This window comes from Cyclopterus lumpus, chromosome 20, assembly GCF_009769545.1.
Source record: "Cyclopterus lumpus isolate fCycLum1 chromosome 20, fCycLum1.pri, whole genome shotgun sequence".
NCBI classification, from domain to species: Eukaryota; Metazoa; Chordata; class Actinopteri; order Perciformes; family Cyclopteridae; genus Cyclopterus; species Cyclopterus lumpus.
The window spans coordinates 6,293,496-6,311,010 of record NC_046985.1 but is presented as its reverse complement, the minus strand read 5'-3'; the positions used below and the strand labels follow the sequence as shown (position 1 = coordinate 6,311,010).

The 17,515-nt window shown below is 40.9% G+C and overlaps 3 protein-coding genes across 3 annotated transcripts; 2 read left to right on the top strand and 1 right to left on the bottom strand.

Moving 5' to 3' along the window:
• Positions 1 to 4,700: 4,700 nt before the first annotated feature.
• Positions 4,701 to 7,660, top strand: myl12.1 (myosin, light chain 12, genome duplicate 1). Its single transcript, XM_034560331.1, has 4 exons — positions 4,701 to 4,825; positions 6,197 to 6,399; positions 6,615 to 6,776; positions 7,128 to 7,660. The coding sequence occupies exons 2-4, from the start codon at positions 6,216 to 6,218 to the stop codon at positions 7,298 to 7,300; spliced, it is 519 nt and encodes a 172-aa protein (XP_034416222.1). The 5' UTR covers positions 4,701 to 4,825; positions 6,197 to 6,215; the 3' UTR covers positions 7,301 to 7,660.
• A 1,513-nt stretch (positions 7,661 to 9,173) lies between these two features.
• fastkd3 (FAST kinase domains 3) lies at positions 9,174 to 12,522 on the top strand. The gene is made up of 7 exons (XM_034560388.1): positions 9,174 to 9,261; positions 9,530 to 11,001; positions 11,130 to 11,215; positions 11,620 to 11,794; positions 11,890 to 11,959; positions 12,052 to 12,166; positions 12,310 to 12,522. Exons 2-7 carry the CDS (start codon positions 9,546 to 9,548, stop codon positions 12,406 to 12,408), a joined length of 2,001 nt encoding a protein of 666 aa, XP_034416279.1. The 5' UTR covers positions 9,174 to 9,261; positions 9,530 to 9,545; the 3' UTR covers positions 12,409 to 12,522.
• Positions 12,454 to 15,900, bottom strand: chmp5b (charged multivesicular body protein 5b). Its single transcript, XM_034560389.1, has 8 exons — positions 15,727 to 15,900; positions 15,015 to 15,119; positions 14,478 to 14,524; positions 14,257 to 14,350; positions 14,095 to 14,166; positions 13,305 to 13,413; positions 13,042 to 13,157; positions 12,454 to 12,945 (listed from the first exon to the last, which is right to left on the bottom strand). Exons 1-8 carry the CDS (start codon positions 15,793 to 15,795, stop codon positions 12,895 to 12,897), a joined length of 663 nt encoding a protein of 220 aa, XP_034416280.1. The 5' UTR covers positions 15,796 to 15,900; the 3' UTR covers positions 12,454 to 12,894.
• Between the last annotated feature and the right edge of the window lie 1,615 nt (positions 15,901 to 17,515).

The following is a 17,515-nucleotide window of genomic DNA, read 5'->3' as shown; positions in this document are numbered from 1 at the left end:
AAATATAGCAGAGTGTGGGGGGGCAAGTTGACTCCCGTAGGGCAACACACTAATAGGTGCAGGTTTCTGTAAATGAGCATTACTGCCTAATAAACAAAGGCTACTTTTGTAGTTTTTTAAATTTTTTTATAGGAATTCTTGTGTCCTTTATCCAACTTATACATCAAATCCATTAAATGCAAGAATATGTACTGGATGCACTGTATTAATTAGTGAATGTAAACATATTTTTAGAACTTTTATTCTTAGTTTATTTGTTATTTTAAGGGATTAATAAGTCAAAGACGAGTTATCGATCATTATTATATTCATCAAATAAATGTCAGAGTACAAATGCACCTCAGAATCCAACTTTTTCTTCTCGATGATCCCCAGATGTCCAAGTGGCTTATATTTTCTAATTGAATATCTCTTCCATAACACAAACATGACAGCGTTGATGGCTTTTAGCCCTAAAGTACATCATTGTTGATTAATCTTTCCAGCAGCTTTTGTCTTGAATGAGTGTTGCTAACTTTAGCTAATCTATTGTTACTTGTCTCACATTTAACAAATGCCAGTTACTGTATCTTTGTCACTCTCGCTTTTAGCCCCACCCTTATTTGTGGAAGTAGGCAAATGTCCCCTCTTGTCTCCTCAGCTCATGAACAGCTACTAAAAGAAAAAAGGTGAAGTAAATCAAAGGGTGTTGATAAAACACACTCCTGGTGCCAGTGAGACTCATAAACATGAATTTACAAAAGTTATCGAATCAAGTTTGTGAGAGGCCATTTGTCAGGCAGATTTGATTTGGCTGCCACGGATGTTTGGACATGTTTTGGGGCTGACTGACTGCAACATAAACACCTGGTAAGTTGCTATGGCAAAAATATCATGCCAGTGAACACCTCTGAGGTCTTTGTGTTGAACTTTCGTCCTCTATGCCCCTCACCCGCCACCGTCCCACGACACAACGGTCGGCGACACAGCTAAAATGTTATGGCAGCAATCTGAAGCGTAAACACATTAAAAGAGATCAACACTAAGGAGAACAATACAATGCTTTAAGCAGGGTTAAACCACTAAATGCTTTCTAATGAACATGGGATACATTCTATAATCATCTGCCAACTTGACTGCTTTGAACCACTTTCATTAACTAAGAGGAAAAACAGTTAACATCAGAAAATCAGAAGTGATATTAACGGCTTCTTATAATGAAATGCTACAGAGTCGAGTTGATTCTTAAGCCTTTGATGCTGTAATTCAAGTGCATTTAAACTGTATTTTTACTTAAAGGGAAAGATTGACATTTTGTGAAATACGCTATTCACTTTCTCGTCTGGAAGTTAGATGAGAAGATTGATACCACTCACATATTTATACGGTATATGAATCTACAGCTGGCAGCAGGTTAGCTTAGCTTAGCATAAATAATGGAAACAGCTTGCCTGTCCCTTTCCCAAAAAGAATCTGCCTACTGTACAAACACAACTATAGTGCTAAGTTCACGTCACACATCATCTAATAAAATGTTTGTAACCTTTGGGCAGAGTCGGGCTAGTTGTTTCGCCCTGTTTCCAGCCTTTATGCTAAGCTAAGCTAACCATCTTCTGACTGTCGCTTTGTACAGACATGAGAGTGGTATCAATTGTTCTCATCTAATTCTTGGCAAGGAAGCAAACAAACGTGTTTCAGTTACGCAGTGGCAGGAACAAAATCTTCTTTTATTAAACAATAGATCCACTTTTTGCATAATTTAGCATTAAAACACATACATTACTGTAAATAAATGTTTTCTACATTTATTAGTGTTTATGTTCCTGAGAAGTTAGCCTGTGTAAATACCGTTACGGTGAATGTTAGTGTGTAACAATAATATCCCCATGACAGTTAATTAAATATATTGATATCATGAAGTCTGTGTATTAGTACCTTGTCAGATCCTTAAAGGTACAGTAACCTCCAGGATTAGTGAACATGACTGGATGTAGCCTCTCTCCGTATAGATTTGATCACAAATTCCAGGGCTTCACTTTAATCTGACTATGAACCTCAAATACCAAACAACTGTAACGCACAGCTCCTATAGAAATGTCCTTTCCTTGAAACTATCCAGTTTCATAGAAACGCTCAAGTGAATATCTTCCCAGGAGCGTGATAACACAGTCCCCTAATGACCTCATCCTATTGTTCTCTTTTGCACTCCAATCCAATCATCCTGCAACCGTGGAGCCTATAATATGTAATGTGGACAAGTCAAAAGGCCGTAAAGCAGATAGTGGTGATGTATTATAATATTGGACTCTTCACTCGTCTGATTGTCCGTGTGAATACGGTTGTAATAAATCACGTTCATGTTAGCAAAGTCATTGGGTTCAGCTGTCCAGGAAATTCCAACTCTATGGATGCCTCTTGGGATCTATTTGGGGTATTTTTATGCTCTGCTTAGTATGACTTCCACACATCGCAGCTACTTGAATGTTTAATGATAATAGTTCTAGACATGAACACATTAATTGAGCTCTCACCCAGGATTGGGTAACGTGCTGAGACAAACTATCAACGGCCTCAAGAAACTGTCTATAATATCACTGAGAAAAGGTACGCTTTTATTTGAGCACACTCCAGTGGTTTAAGGCCACACTACATAATACAACTTAGTAATTTAATATAAATTTGACTCGGCGGCTCCCACCATTCACAAATACAAAAGAGATCAACTGGAAATGTTTTTATTTGCAGATACCAAAATGAATGTGTTTGCCTCCCCTTGAAAAGTATCAAATCATATTAGTTTCACTGAAAAATTCAATATTTAATGATATATGTGAGCTGTTCCCAGTTATAAAAACGTATTTTTACTTAGATGTCTGGGTACTATCTAAATCATCTGTATTTGTCCTGTATAAGGCAACACCATAATAATAAACTCTGCTAGTTTGTGCCTGATCATTTAAAAGAGCATTACTCTTTTCTTTTTAAATAATTCAACTCCCCCTCTAAGCATCATTAACACAAGTTTAGTCTAGGACTACGGACAATAGCTCTAGACTGGAGACATGTTTGGTTTCAACATAGCATAACTATGAGTGACTTGTGGCTTTTGTTCTTCCATTTTGTTGTCAACTTTGAATGCGATATGACAACTGGACCAAAAAGACAGTGGCTTGTTTTAAACTGTGACTCAACAGTTCAATATCTTGTTTTTGAAGCTCTGCAGCACTAAGCCTCCCTTTACAGCTACGACCAACTGTTGTTTGGGCAGTCAGTATCTATTATTATCCATTCTATCAACATTTGTTCCCTTATTGTGGGTTTAAGTGTGAGAATTTCCTTTAGATTTTATTTTCTTTGACTTTACTCAATCAGGTTGGGTCCGATTGAAATTAATTACATATTTGTACATAAATATAAAAAAATACATATATATATATATAATATAATGAATATAAAATTATATAATAAATATAATATAATATAATAAATATAGTGTAAATATAGTGTAAATATAATATAATACATACATATATATAATATAATAAATATAGTACAAACAACATAAACAAACAACTGCCACATGATACATCCATCCATTTTCAATACCGCTTATCCTCATTAGGGTCACGGGGGCGCTGGAGCCTATCCCAGCTGACATAGGGCGAAGGCAGGGGACACCCTGGACAGGCCGCCAGTCCATCGAGGGCACATGTAGGGACATACAACCATTCACTCTCACATTCACACCTATGGGCAATTCAGAGATCAATTAACCTGCAGCATGTCTTTGGACTGTGGGAGGAAGCCAGAGAGCCCGGAGAGAACCCACGCTGCCACGGGGAGAACATGCAAACTCCACACAGAAGGACCGCTCCGACCAGGAATTGAACCCACGGCCCTCTTGCTGTGAGGCGACAGTGCTAGCCACTACACCACCGTGCAGCCCGCCACATGATACAAAATACCATAAATAGCACCCCGCTGAGATACATATAATTATGAGAGAATTAGAGTCAGATTAACGGAATCAACTAAATGGGGAAATAGTAACTACTATTTGTAGTAGTTACTATCTCCAAGATGTCATCCTTTTATGCAGTTCTTTGGTTCCCCTATTTTATTTTGTCTGTTCTACTTTATTTTGTATTTGTAATTTTCTATTCCTCTATTGTGTTCATTGCCTATATGGCATTGTCTCCTTTGCCTCATGTATTTTCTGAAATGTTTACTTGTATTGATGTTATGTTTTTACCTTGCTTCTATGTAGAGCACTTTGTAAACCCTGTTTTTAAAGGTGCTATATAAATAAATGTATTATTATTATTATTATTATTTGTATTTGACTGGCACTAATGATGAAATCACAACATCCTAAAATAAAAAAAATAGGTTTTCCTTATTTATAGTAACGCCCATTTTTTCCCACGGGGATCATTTTAGTTTTCCCTTGCCTTAATTGCGCAGAAGACGATGTGTCTTTCTTCCCTTAAAAGGGCATATCCAGGAATGTCAACGCAGGCCAGGCAGTAGTTGTGGAAGTTACATTTACTCCATTGGGGGTGGAAAGGTGCATTAGATTTTTTAATACCAGTAATAATGAAATATTACAATGTGTTTTAGAATGAAGTCCAGTAAATAGGAAATTGTTATTGTAGTTTCCAGATCAAAACAACGTATTAGTTGGGTTTCAAGAGAGTAAATAGTTTGCCTTCGATCATCTCCCCTATTGTTCTCAGTTGGTTTGTTCTGAATGTCCTGTACGGAACCCAACATGATTATCAGGAAGTGAAGGGCGGTGGTTGAGAAAAGAGCAGCTTCGGGCTAACAGTGTTTGCGTAGTTGTCAGGTAAGACTGTCTGTTTTGACTTTATTTCTCTACATATTAACCTTAGCTACATTATACATGCTTATCAGTATATCAAAAAGTGGGTGGTATTTTTAAAGTATTGTCGTCTATCTGAATTTGGTTTTGTGCCCATTGATTTCACTGTAAACCCGACTAGCCGTTAGCTTCGCAACTTGTTACTCGATGGCAAATAAAACAACACATCTGTTGCTAATAAAAAAGGACTCGTAAATGTAATTGTCTTAAAATGAAGCCTCTCCTCGTGAACGTGGGTCGCGTCCACGGCTGACTAGTGTTTATACTGAGCTAACGTTCACATCAGTTATCATGGCTCAAGCTAGGCCGCAGCTGTCTACGTACGTTACTTGTTAAATAGCTATGAGTTGTCATACAAGCAGTTAATAAAACAATAACACGAGGATAAGTTTGTTTTTTGTTTTAACTATTGGTTTGCATGATGCGTTTTGGTTTTAGTAAAAGTCCCCCTAGTACAAGTTACTTTCTTACATTGGGAACACTTCTGTGAATGTTTTGACAGCGTTTTAAACTTTTATAATTAGTGCTTTGTAATTGTAAAGACATAACTTATTTTAAAGCTAAAATTACAGTATTGCAATAAGTACAATTATTTGCTGTCGTCTCCGATTTTAGAATGTGTTGCTTATAATTTCTTGATACACAGCATATTGGGTTTTTGTTTCCCCCCCCCCCCCCCCCCAAAGAAGCTATTTGAGTGACTCATTGGGAACATATGACAGTTCATACACTGAATGATTAACTCCATTGACTTGGAACATTACAACTTTCATCTCCTAGATACTCTCGCCATGTCGCCATATTAGGGGTCTCAAAAGCTCTACAAAGCTCTACACAGCATTTGCTGAGACCGTTTTCCATCAACTTCCAGCGGCAAAAATATTTGCATCTCTCATCATAAAAAATGAAGGAGAGTTTAAGTCTTCATTCAAGACATTGCCTGATAAGGGCATCTGTCCTCACATCGCTAATTCTCCTGCCTTCAGTTGAGCCAGCGAGCTGATCAACCTAGAAAGCCAGGCAACATTTCCATTTATAGCTCAGTGAGGGACACCACTCTGGAGAATCGCTGGCAGAGAATTAACATACCCGTCCACAGCGTTGTGGGCATGAATGATGAGATCTTATTTCAAGCAACGACATGATCCACATAACCTTTTGATGAGATTGTCTCCCTGCGTGTCATCCTTTTGCTTTGTTAGTGGTAGTATTCTCTTTTTTCTCTCCCCCTATTGTCATCGTCTTCCTTAAGGAGTAAGCTCCTGGCTGTTCTAATGTCTAGCTGCAGGATTTATAATCTAACATGTATACTTAAACATATATTTATTTCCACAGGTAAAACAAACAGGTCAAAATGTCTAGCAAAAGGGCAAAGGGAAAGACCACGAAGAAGCGCCCCCAGCGCGCAACTTCCAATGTCTTCGCCATGTTTGACCAGTCTCAGATTCAGGAGTTCAAGGAGGCCTTCAACATGATTGACCAGAACCGCGATGGGTTCGTGGACAAAGAGGACCTTCACGACATGCTGGCCTCACTTGGTGAGTAGACGAGTCTCCGAGTCACTTTTTATTTCAGGGTTAGCGCAACCAACATGCCGTGAGTTCATTCATGTGGGTGCGCACCGACACTGTTTTTAAAACTAGTTCTACAAGCAAACATTTTAATCATCAGTTGTTAATGTCACTTGTACCAAAACCACTTCTGTAGTTGAGAGCCTTCAGACTAAGTGCACCGTAACCGGTTCTTTTTATAGGGAAAAATCCAAGTGATGAGTACCTGGAGGCCATGATGATGGAAGCTCCTGGACCCATTAACTTCACCATGTTCCTCACCATGTTTGGGGAGAAGCTCAATGGCACAGACCCTGAGGATGTGATCAGAAATGCATTTGCTTGCTTCGATGAGGAGGGTGCCGGTAAGTTCAGACAGTTGTAATATCTTTCCCTTTGTCAAAAAAAACCCTACTTTGCCAGAGTAAATTGCCTGGATGACATCAATTTTAAGGAGGAAAGTGGCTTTTAAAGAAGTCATCAATGAAGATTTTTATTTTTTATTTTTATATGTCTATATATTTTTTGTCCATTCTTTTCCTTCAACTTTTTACATTTCAAACACAGCTGCGATTTGAAAGTGTTTTACAAATGAAGTTTCCTTGCCTCAAACAATCAATCAATCTTTGGGAAGAAATTAATTATTTAGTTATTTGAGATGCTTCTGATTGATTTTCAGTCTCGGCCTAATCTGATTTGACTGTTTTTCCACTCAGGTTCTATCCAGGAGGATTACCTCAGAGAGCTGCTCACAACAATGGGTGACCGGTTTACAGATGAGGAGGTGGATGAGCTCTTCAGAGAGGCCCCCATCGACAAGAAAAGCAACTTCAACTACGTGGAGTTCACACGCATCCTGAAGCACGGTGCCAAGGATAAGGACGATTAAAGAGCCATACCATCATAATTCTTTCCACCCTCTTCTCCTCTTACGTCTGTTAGGTTTCGGTGCTGCATGGCTCAACTTTCCAGTACGAACCCCATTTTAAACCCAACCAAAGCAATAACTATCCACTCTAAATATCCACTCTTGTTTGTTGTGAACTTCCAGCATTGCCAAATGTACACATCTCTGAGAGAAAAAATTATTTCAAATGGATTGTAAAATGTTTTTCCTGTCATGTGAAGTGGCAGTAGCTTGCAAGCTCTAAGGGATAAATAAGTCTTTGCAATTCATATGATCAGGTTAAGCTGAATTTCTACATTTTATAATATAAACTTTTTAAATAAAGCCATCTATCAAGTTGTATTTTGCTGACTTTTTCTCTCTTCCATAAATGACAACTGAAATAAATGGCGCATCATTCTCTTTATTTTTCCTGTTATAAAGAAGGTGCTTATGCACAATTGTTCCTTCCTCGGGAGCTTGTTGAGACTTGGATCCGTCGGCTCTCCCTCGCTAAAAACATTCAACGTGTGCCGACTAGCGCTCGCTGAACTCTTTGTGAGGGCAAATGAACCCAAGCTTTACTACAAACTTACGGTACATTTTTGTGGCCCACTTCAAAGAAACACTGTCCACATAGCATGAACACCTGCATATAATTGTGAGTTTCTCATTAAATGTTGTATTTTTGTATTTAACAGACCAGTGAGACTGAGCTATTGGATATGCATGATACAGTTGATCCCATCTGTCAGGTTTCTATTGATTTAGCAGCAGCAGTATCTACATATGCTCAAAACGTACACTTATTATGCCAAATCTTTTTATTGGAGGGGATGATGTGTCTTTTCCGAAGGCACTTTGCAGAGATTAATGTTTTCCAAATGTAAACAAATCCACTAGGCCAGGGATATCTAACGTTCTGATTTCCATTTTAGGGAGCAAGCATATGATCGAGGGCCGCACGCGAAAAACTAAGAATTTTTTCCATCTGACTTCATTATGTAAATGTTGCTCAACACTTGAGATTACACCACTTACCCGCAACTACAAGTTGTCATTCCTAATCTGACAAAGGCTTGATAAAAGGGTAGAGAACTTTTAAAAAAACAATGACTTTGTTTTTGAGACGTTCTCTGGGATCACATACACTTTTGTGACTTTGCGAGAAAAATGTGTTCTTTGCATAATGTGACATGCTCTACTTGGACCTTTTTGATATATTGTGGTATACTTTTTTTTTTTCTTACTATCTTAATTATTTAAAAATAGATTTTGGAACAAAATGCTAAAAGCTGTAGTAAAGTGGGTCATAAAAAACAAATACAAAATTAGTAGTACAGAGCAATTAAAAATAAAATAATTGTATAAAAGTACCAATCATAACATTTCTTAGAAATCATAGAATAATATAATATAACTATACTATAAATATAAAAAGTAATTAGTACAATATTCTATAACTATGTTAAAGTTAGAGTATAGTATATCATAACAAGTCATACTGTAGTACGACAATCTACAGTATTACATTTTAATGATGAGACTTTATAGACCATTTGAACTAGGGGAAACAGATTGTGTGAGCGTGCAGTTATTAAGTGGGTTATGTCGCCCTCTAGTGTCTAAATAAAAAAAGCTCACGCTGAATGGTGCTGCCTTCTAATGCTGTCGGTAAAGATTTGAATCAGGCTACAATAATGGTATGTATTTTACAGCCAACGTTATTAAGAATCAATCATCTCCCTCGCGTCTTCTGGATTGTTCATCAAGCTTTCTATTATGTCGTAATAAAAAAATAAAAAAGTCGCATGACTAATACTTATGATCCAATGACGTACTTCAGAAACTACCACATAACCAGGCGCCATGAACGCCTCACGATCCTTACGGAACCACATGAGGGGAAACGTCTTTGCCGTCCCCGGTTCTTGTGTCCCCGTGCTGCCGTCGAGAATGTCAAGGTGTGCATTTTACCGCTTTCATCTCGTCTGTTGTTGTTTATTCTTCACTCCGGGTCCAGCTGTCAGCCTTTAAACACTAATATGATAAGCGCGAGCCAGGAAGCTCGCGGCTGAGTAGCTCACGTTAGCTAACAGCAGCCTCAAGGTTGGTTAGTTAACGGAAGAGACACGAGGGAGTTACTCTCATTGCTAGTAACACAGATTTAGTTAGTTAACATCGTGGTCCGCGTGTTCTTGGTTTCAAACTATGTGTTTTTCATTGTTTCAGCTGGGTCTGAAGAGGCATGGCTCTGAATCTGATCCAGAGATGTCAGCTGTTCAGGCAGCTCCACCGCTGCCCTCCTGTCGGACCCGTCCGCGCCACCAGGCTCCTGGGGGCCATTGGAAACAGTCCGACGTGCAGAGCCTGCCTGTCCACCTCAGCCGGCGGCTGCATCCGGATTCCGGTCTGCAAGAAGCTCCACTTGGACTGCGGGAGAAGAAACCTGACCACCATCGTTAAGGAGCCCTCTTTTGTCGCTAGCAGCTCTGTTGGACTCCACAGAGAGTCAGGACCTCGGTTCCGCCTGACCCAGCTGCACCCGCCCACGGCTGCAGAGGAGCAGGCCTTCCAGCAGCGTCTCGGGGGCTGCTCCTCGTCCCGGCAGGTCTTCACGCTGCTGCGCGCGGTGGAGATCATGTCTGACACCATGGCTGCAGCGGCACTCCACCGCGTGGCCGATCTGGAGCACGAGAGTGGCTCCCTGAAGGATCCCACGGTGCTGGAGAAGGACACCATCAGAGCTCTGTGCTTCCAGCTGGAGCAGGACTCTGTGCGGCTGACAGATGCCGGACTGGTATCGGCTCTCCTGGCTTGCACCCGCCTCCTCTTGGATCCCTGGAGCACGCTGATGGTGCGGCTGGTGTCTGAGAGCCAGGAGAGGCTGGACAGAGGGCAGATGAGTGTAGGGCAGCTGTGTACTCTGGGCCGGGCAATGCTGGCTGTGGGGGGTCCTGGCTGTGTGATGCTGGAGCAGGTGATGGAGCAAATCAAGAAGCAGGAGCCGGCCCGGTGGAGCCTTGCGGATCTCACGGCTGCCTATAGGTTTCTGCAAGGTGCCGTGGGTCAAGACGGAAAACACCGGGACCTGCTGAACTCCATGCACTCCCACGCCGTGACAGTCTCCTCCCGCATGGATCCTCCTGCTGTCAGCGGGCTGCTTGGCGCCCTCGTGGCCCTGAACCAGACGCAGGCCATGCCTCTTGTGATCAGGCTGTGTAAACAGGCCGTGCGGCATGTGCCTCACTTCACGGATGAGGAACTCGCCGTTGTGCTCGGGGCCTTGATGCACTTTGGTCACAGTGATCATTACTTTGTGGAGGCCATGGAGAGGTACGTGCCCACCATGACCTTCACCTCCCACCCAGAGACGGTGACCAAGGTGATTCAGTTCTTTAGCCGGAGGAACATCCTTTCCCCGACCGTGTTTGACGCCGTCGCAGAGAGCTTTGTGTACCGAGCAGACGACTACAGCACCAGCCAGGTGGCCAGGCAGATCATGGCTTTCGGAAAGCTCGGCTACCTTCCTCCCAACGCCGCCGAGGTCTTCGGGAAAGTTGAAACCGTCCTGCGCGCTCGCTTCTCACACTTCCAGCCCCGGACGCTGCTCAACCTCCTGCACTCCTGCACCCTGGTGGAGCGGGTCCCTGTCAACTTTGTCTCCAAAGTGTTCAGCCGGTACTTCTTACAGCAACTGCAAGGTGAAACATCCTGTCATGACACCTGCAATGTGTTTGACTTTTCCACAAACGCAAAGTTTTTCCTCTTGAGACACATGTGTAATATTTGGCTATAAATATACGATAGACTAAAGTTTCCTGTCTTCCAGAGCAGGGCACAGGAATGGACCGGCTCGTCCTGGCACAGCTGACCCAGCTCTACATGACTTTGAAGTTGGAGTGTCCTTTTTATGAGGTAAAATATGTTAAAACTGTCAACAGTTGAATGTTAGAGCCTCAAACCTGAATACAGGCCCTCTTACAGCATGTCATCATTGTGAGGTTGAGTGCATTCCAGTTATCTATGCTACAACCTGTACTGATGACTGTTGACCAACACAACACAGACTGTCTTGAAGCTTGTTTATGTGGTTTGGTGTGGATGCCCGTGTGCTTTTATTCTGAAGGCCAAAACCAAAAGATCTTCTACATCGCTGCAGCTTTCATGGAAATATGATGTTTTAGTTGATTGCTCAAGAAAAAACATCAAATGTTACTTTAAACTAAAAATGACATAATACGGTGGGTTAAGTTTTAATTTAATTCAAGCAACAGTATGAACGTATTTGTGCTCCTTCACATCTTCCGTTGTCTCCTCAGGGTTCCAGGCTCCTTCCCAAGTACCGCGTCAAGTCCTTCCTCATGTCTGGACGCTCTCTGGAGACGCCCGTGGATGCACATCTGTACAACTCTGTTAAAAATGGACTGGTGGATTTGCTCGGGGCCCGTTCATACTTTGGATCCAAAGTTCTGACCCCGTACTGCTACACGCTCGGTAACGTGACAGCTGTTTATCTCCTAAATGTTTCCTGTAGTCAATCTAAAGGGGTTTAACGTCCCAACAATCTTTAATTTTTTTGATTCCTGCAGATGTGGAGATAAAACTTGATGAAGAAGGATATGTGCTCCCTGCCAGTCAGATTGATGACGTATACAAAAGGTAAAAACTCTTCCGAAGTTCATCCGTCGAAGCTGAAGTGATTCTTCAAAACAGGTTTTAACACATTGCTCCGGATGGTTCGTGCGTTGCAGGATCGCGCTTTGTATTGACGGACAGAAGAGGTTCACTACGAACACGAGGCAGCTACTTGGAAAAGAGGCCATCAAGCAGCGACATCTGAGGCTTCTGGGATATGAAGTTGTTCAGGTTGGACCCTCATCTTCACCTTTTGTGCTTTCCCGAGTCAGCAATTTGTGTTCTTTAGGCATTTCCATCATCCATCTGTTTTACCCATTTAGTTCTTAACTTTTAATGAAATTACTGAAAAAGCATTTATTTATTTTTTCTAGATTCCTTACCATGAATTTGAAAAGCTGCTAAACAAGACCAGTGTGGTGGAATATCTGCACCAAAGAATCTTCCCTCACACGTACAGGCTGAGCTGGTGACGACGCGAAGGACGACGCTGTGAATCACTTCAGTTGAGCTCCAACTCGCTTCAAGAAATCAGTATTTATTTTTTTCAAGTAAATGTAAATAATAAATGATGCATTTTTAAGTTATTGATTATGCATTTCTATTTATTTAACTTGGAAAAGTAAATTTTGCATAAATTACTTTTGCATGACTTCAATGTATTGTTTGAAAAATATAATTTATTTTGTTCTTGGCAAAGAAATGCCGCAGAAACTGTACAAAGTTAAGAGAATCCCAATTCAGACGATCACCACCGATGCATAAGATATGAGCTCACTAATAGAGTAGAAATCAACTTTTAATTAAAGATACCTGATTTTTAAGATGCAGTTCATCATTCCTTGCACAGAAGATGCTTTGGTTTTTAATGCTGCACTCTAAGGCTGGGAGTGTCAGTTGGATAAATACAAAAAGCCTATGATACATGTAAAACTAGCAGAATTGTTCTGATTGCACTTTTATGTAGCAGGAATTTGAGGAAGGCCAAACTCGTCCACCAGGACACCATCCTGAAACACAAAAAAAGAAGAATGACCCATCATGAACAAACAAAAGCTCTGTAAACTAACGAGAACACTTGTGAAAATCTTAAAACAGTTTGTTACCCTGTTGACCGACTTGTCTCCGGGCACGCCCTCTGGGATGGAAGGAGCTGTTGCAGCCTCGTCCAGGTAGGAGCTGTCGTCATCCATGAGGAGCTCGTCACCCAGAGCATCCAGCTCTGTGGCCGCAGAAGGATGGGAAGTTAAGGATGGGGGGGGGGAATGGCAGCCATCGTTGGCAACAAGGGTCTCAATGACAGCACGTGTTATTTAAGGTGCAATAACTGGTAAAAGTCAAATTCCCATCCTTGAAGTATTTTACTTACCGGCCTCCAAGTCGTCGTCATCAATTTCCGGTGTGCCGTAGCTTCTGCCCAGCGCCTCCTGGATGTCGTTGGCGTCCTCCATCATGTCCCCGAGCTCATCTTGAAGATCCTGAATATCAAAAAGAAAACCAGTTCAGAGTTTGCACTTCATCCGTCGGCTCTGTAACAAAGACTTCTATTGTGCTGAATGCCCCGACGCAAGGTTAGAGGTCTAGTTTGGATGTGTGACGTACCAGGTCACGAGCAAAGCAACATACTGCCAGTAAAATGTATCAGAGTTATGCAAGGTCTAATTACTATTACTTTATCTGGAGTCTGGTGGCTTTAAAGAGTGCATTAAAAAATATATAGAACGTCTTCAGTTCCTCATCCGAAACCTACTGTATAGCTCTGTTACGGCAAGGTCAACATATTCTAAATGTAGCGTACACTTAAACAAGATTATTTTCAGTTGCTAAAATGCATTTTGCCCGTCCACAGTTGTACTTCCCTTTCCTGTAGGGAGTAATACACCGGATGATACTTCATAACATCATAACATCCAAACAGTTCCTTTAATGTCCCACACGTGGTCCCAAGATAACTACACTGCAGCAACTTAAACGTTGTGAGCTGTGACTGATGTGTGGTACTCTGTCCACTGTAATATATTTAAAGTGTAAATGCCTCATCAGGAGGGGAATAGGGGTGTGTCCTCTCTAAATATATACACAATTATTTCCTGCTCCTCCCTCTCGTCTGCTGAGATCAATTATCTTGGTTGGTAAATCCATATTCACAAAACAAATACCTCAATCTGATCAATTTTCACGTGCTTGTACGCTTTCTTCATCTCTTTGGCGCCGATTTTCATGGCATCAACCTAAAAAAAAAGCAAATGTGTGCAGTAAGACTCATTTTCTGAAGTCCAGCTGGGAGATAATGTCCTCTGGTACATAATGTACTGTCTTACTGTGGTTTTAGTGTCTTTAAGGCTCTGGATTGTGTAGTTTGTTTGTTCCATGTTGAACGACTGCTGCATGAGGTTATCCCTCTGGCTCTCATACCTGGAAGATGATAAAATCACAGCAGATGACATGTGTAATAACTGTGGTTGATAAGATAAACATTCAACGCTTTTATTTGATAGGTTTAATATTATAAACACTGACTTTGATAAATAAAAGTACTTACATACGCTTCTGCTTCAGAACTCTCATAGCCTTCTGCTTGACCATGTTCTGGTGAAGGAAAACAATAATTAGGAAAGGAATACTTAACAAATGATACTAACTGATGATCAACATGAGGCAAAAGTAGATAATAAGTACTTATTATTCATATTTGATCGGATAGTTTCTAATTTAAGACATTTTGCAGTGAGGTATTGGAAACAGTGTCAAATCCCAAGATATTGAAGGTGTACTATTATATGATGGTCTGTATTCAGTGATCTTGTAGAGTAGTTTACATCATAGAAGTATAGGAAGAGAACTCATTCATTTGTTTCTTGTGTTTCCAGCCCACTTACACCCATGTTTGGAGCTCTGCTTGTCCCAGCACATGTGTGTATGTTATAATAAAAAGAAACATTTGAGGAGAGAGTTTGTAAACGCTCCCTTTGTGCCGATAAGTGACTTTTGGTCCTGGTCGGCAGCAGCCAAAAGTGTTTCAAGAGGAGAGCCCTTTCTCTTCTTTGTTTTTACAGCAGCATTGGACACCGGATCTCACCTTTGAGGGCCCATCTCTCATCTTCTTCATCTGGTCTTTGTATTTCACAAGTTCGACATCTAGTCTGGCAACCTTCTTGTCGATGGACTCCGAGCGGTCATCAACCTTCAAGTAAAAAACACAGAGAAAATGACATCAGCTTTCAGGTCATTATCAGCAGACTCCTCTGAAAAAAGGGCCCTTTCAGATCAAATAAAGGCGATTAATTGCATGGAAAGCATTTTTATTTGGGCATCCACACATTGTAAGGTAAATTAGGCCTAACGAGGACCATTAACACATCACCCGGTTCTTCCTCCACCCCAGTCGGTCTAATAATAGCTGCTCCCTGACAAATAACCTGTACAACTGGTTGCTGTCAGCCATTTCACCGAGAGAGAGAGACGCGGTTCCTGTTGGATACCAATGGAAAGGCTCAAATACCTCTTCAAATCTAATGCTGATTCATAACGTGTGCAGATAAACACGTCGTGTTGTTTGAATACCTTTGTTTGTCGAGCGACGCAGGTAAACACGCCCGATGTGATAACCCCGTCTATCAATAATGCCATAGCTAATAAGTATTAGGCGCGTTGAATATGACATCCCAGCATCTGAATGTGGTTTCCTGCTCATAAAAGTGAGCTAGCTAACCCAGCCGAGAAGGGATCCATCTTTGTTTACTTTGTTCCGAGACGGGCGCCCCAAAAAGTTAAAAAGGGAGTGGACTTACTTTTCCTATGCAGTCTGTGAGGTTCGGCGGGGGAGCCTTGGGACCTCCTCGGCCAAATATTCTGTTCATTTCGGCTGTAAATGTTTCTTTAACTCTTAAAGGAAGCTGCGCTCGCTCGTTGACACCGTCCACCCGACCAGCTGAAGCGAAAACACACCCGGAAGAGACCCGCGACGTGACGTCAGAGGAGTCACGTGATATTCGGTCACTCGGCCGCGCCCTCCAAACGTCTCCGTTTGTTACCTTCGTGTTCATTTTTCCTTCGTGTGTTTGTTGTGTTGGTATTCGTGGATATTTATTACCGTGTTATATTTGAAGGAAAATAAACAACATATGGGTTTATTGTTATTTTTTCTTCTTCTTCAAAACAGTAATTGACAAAACATGATATGTAGAGCCCACATGACATTTAAACACATTCAAACATTCAAGATTTGTTTTATTCAGTATCACATTAACACCGGTGGAAGTTCAATGTCCGTATTATTTGTCCTAAATCAATTCATGTGTTCGATTCATATTTATCTGTAATTACATGTGCTGTCCTCTGGAGGGGGCTGTTGGCTTACAGTAACAAACATAATCACCTGCAGAAGATTCCCGATCTGTAAATTATCTTTAAATAAGTCAGCGTTTTATTTTAAAACCAAAATATTCAAAGTAATGATGCAGTGCAAACATAGAAAGACATTACCGGCACCAAAGGAGAGTATATATCACAGTCAGGGAATTTACAAGTCAAAACTGACAACAAGATGAGTTGTCACTGCAAGAGAAGATAACAATTGTTAAACTTGCTTTAATATTTATAGCTTCAAGCACAGTATATGTTTTGAGAAACACGTCAGTTCAGTTGACAGCACAGCCAACATACAGCAGCAGCAGCTTTAAACGCTATAAGCACAGAGACAATAAAGCAATGATGTCTCGGTCACAGTGAAGGTTCGTAGAATAATGTCTCTGATTTTGTTGTCAAGTAACAGAACGTCTGCGCATTTATCTATTTTTATGTCAGTTTACATACAGATTTGTTAAGAATAATTTTTTTAAAACTAGTTTCCCCAAACCCACAAAGCTACGGTTTAGGGACGTGAGAGAGAAACAGAATCTCTCTGAACATGGATTTTATTTCTGAATTGCGTCGGTGACCTCTAATGTGATATATGGGTGTATTTACCATGAGTGATCATACGTTTTTAGTCTATTTGCAGTACATTCAAAATAACAGCACAGCCCATCAAGCGCTGGCTGCCGATGTTGCTTTAAACTGTTAAAGCAATGATCATTGACATGCTACAACAGTGTATTTCAGTGACGTCTGTGCAAAGTTTTTTTCCGTTATCTCTACAAAATAACTCACATACTATCATATTGTACAGTTGACAGAAGAAAAGTTATTTAACACACTTGTTTAAACAGCTTTTCATGTTTTCAGATTGCACTGATGAGAACATTTCCCTACAATAACGATGTGTATCTTTGTAAAAAGCCACACAAAGCACACGTGATTGAATTATATCCCATAAATTGAACAACTTATCAGTCTGGACACAACTCCAGAGTCAAAACTGTTCGAGAGCCCTCTGTCAAATTTTAAAAGCACATTCAAGTCCAGGATTTTAAAAACTTTACTCATCGATAAACTTTCAGCTTTGATGCAGCGATTGAGTTTCATTTTGTTGTTGTTTACCTCCCAGTGACTTCAAAGTCGACCGTGAGTCAGTTCTCTCACACTGTAGTCAATCAGCACAATTCAAACGCTCGCCTTCAAACAGAAATGAAAAAGATT

Excerpts from the sequence above, each read along its gene's own strand:
- myl12.1 (XM_034560331.1), top strand. The coding sequence starts at position 6,216 with ATGTCTAGCAAAAGGGCAAAGGGAAAGACCACGAAGAAGCGCCCCCAG. Across the intron at positions 6,400-6,614 it reads CGACATGCTGGCCTCACTTG|GGAAAAATCCAAGTGATGAG; the intron begins GTGAGTAGACGA and ends TTCTTTTTATAG. Across the intron at positions 6,777-7,127 it reads CTTCGATGAGGAGGGTGCCG|GTTCTATCCAGGAGGATTAC; the intron begins GTAAGTTCAGAC and ends TTTTCCACTCAG.
- fastkd3 (XM_034560388.1), top strand. The coding sequence starts at position 9,546 with ATGGCTCTGAATCTGATCCAGAGATGTCAGCTGTTCAGGCAGCTCCAC. Across the intron at positions 11,795-11,889 it reads CCCGTACTGCTACACGCTCG|ATGTGGAGATAAAACTTGAT; the intron begins GTAACGTGACAG and ends TGATTCCTGCAG. Across the intron at positions 12,167-12,309 it reads TGGGATATGAAGTTGTTCAG|ATTCCTTACCATGAATTTGA; the intron begins GTTGGACCCTCA and ends TATTTTTTCTAG.
- chmp5b (XM_034560389.1), bottom strand. The coding sequence starts at position 15,795 with ATGAACAGAATATTTGGCCGAGGAGGTCCCAAGGCTCCCCCGCCGAAC. Across the intron at positions 14,525-15,014 it reads TGAGAGATGGGCCCTCAAAG|AACATGGTCAAGCAGAAGGC; the intron begins GTGAGATCCGGT and ends TTCCTTCACCAG. Across the intron at positions 13,158-13,304 it reads TGACGACGACTTGGAGGCCG|AGCTGGATGCTCTGGGTGAC; the intron begins GTAAGTAAAATA and ends CTGCGGCCACAG.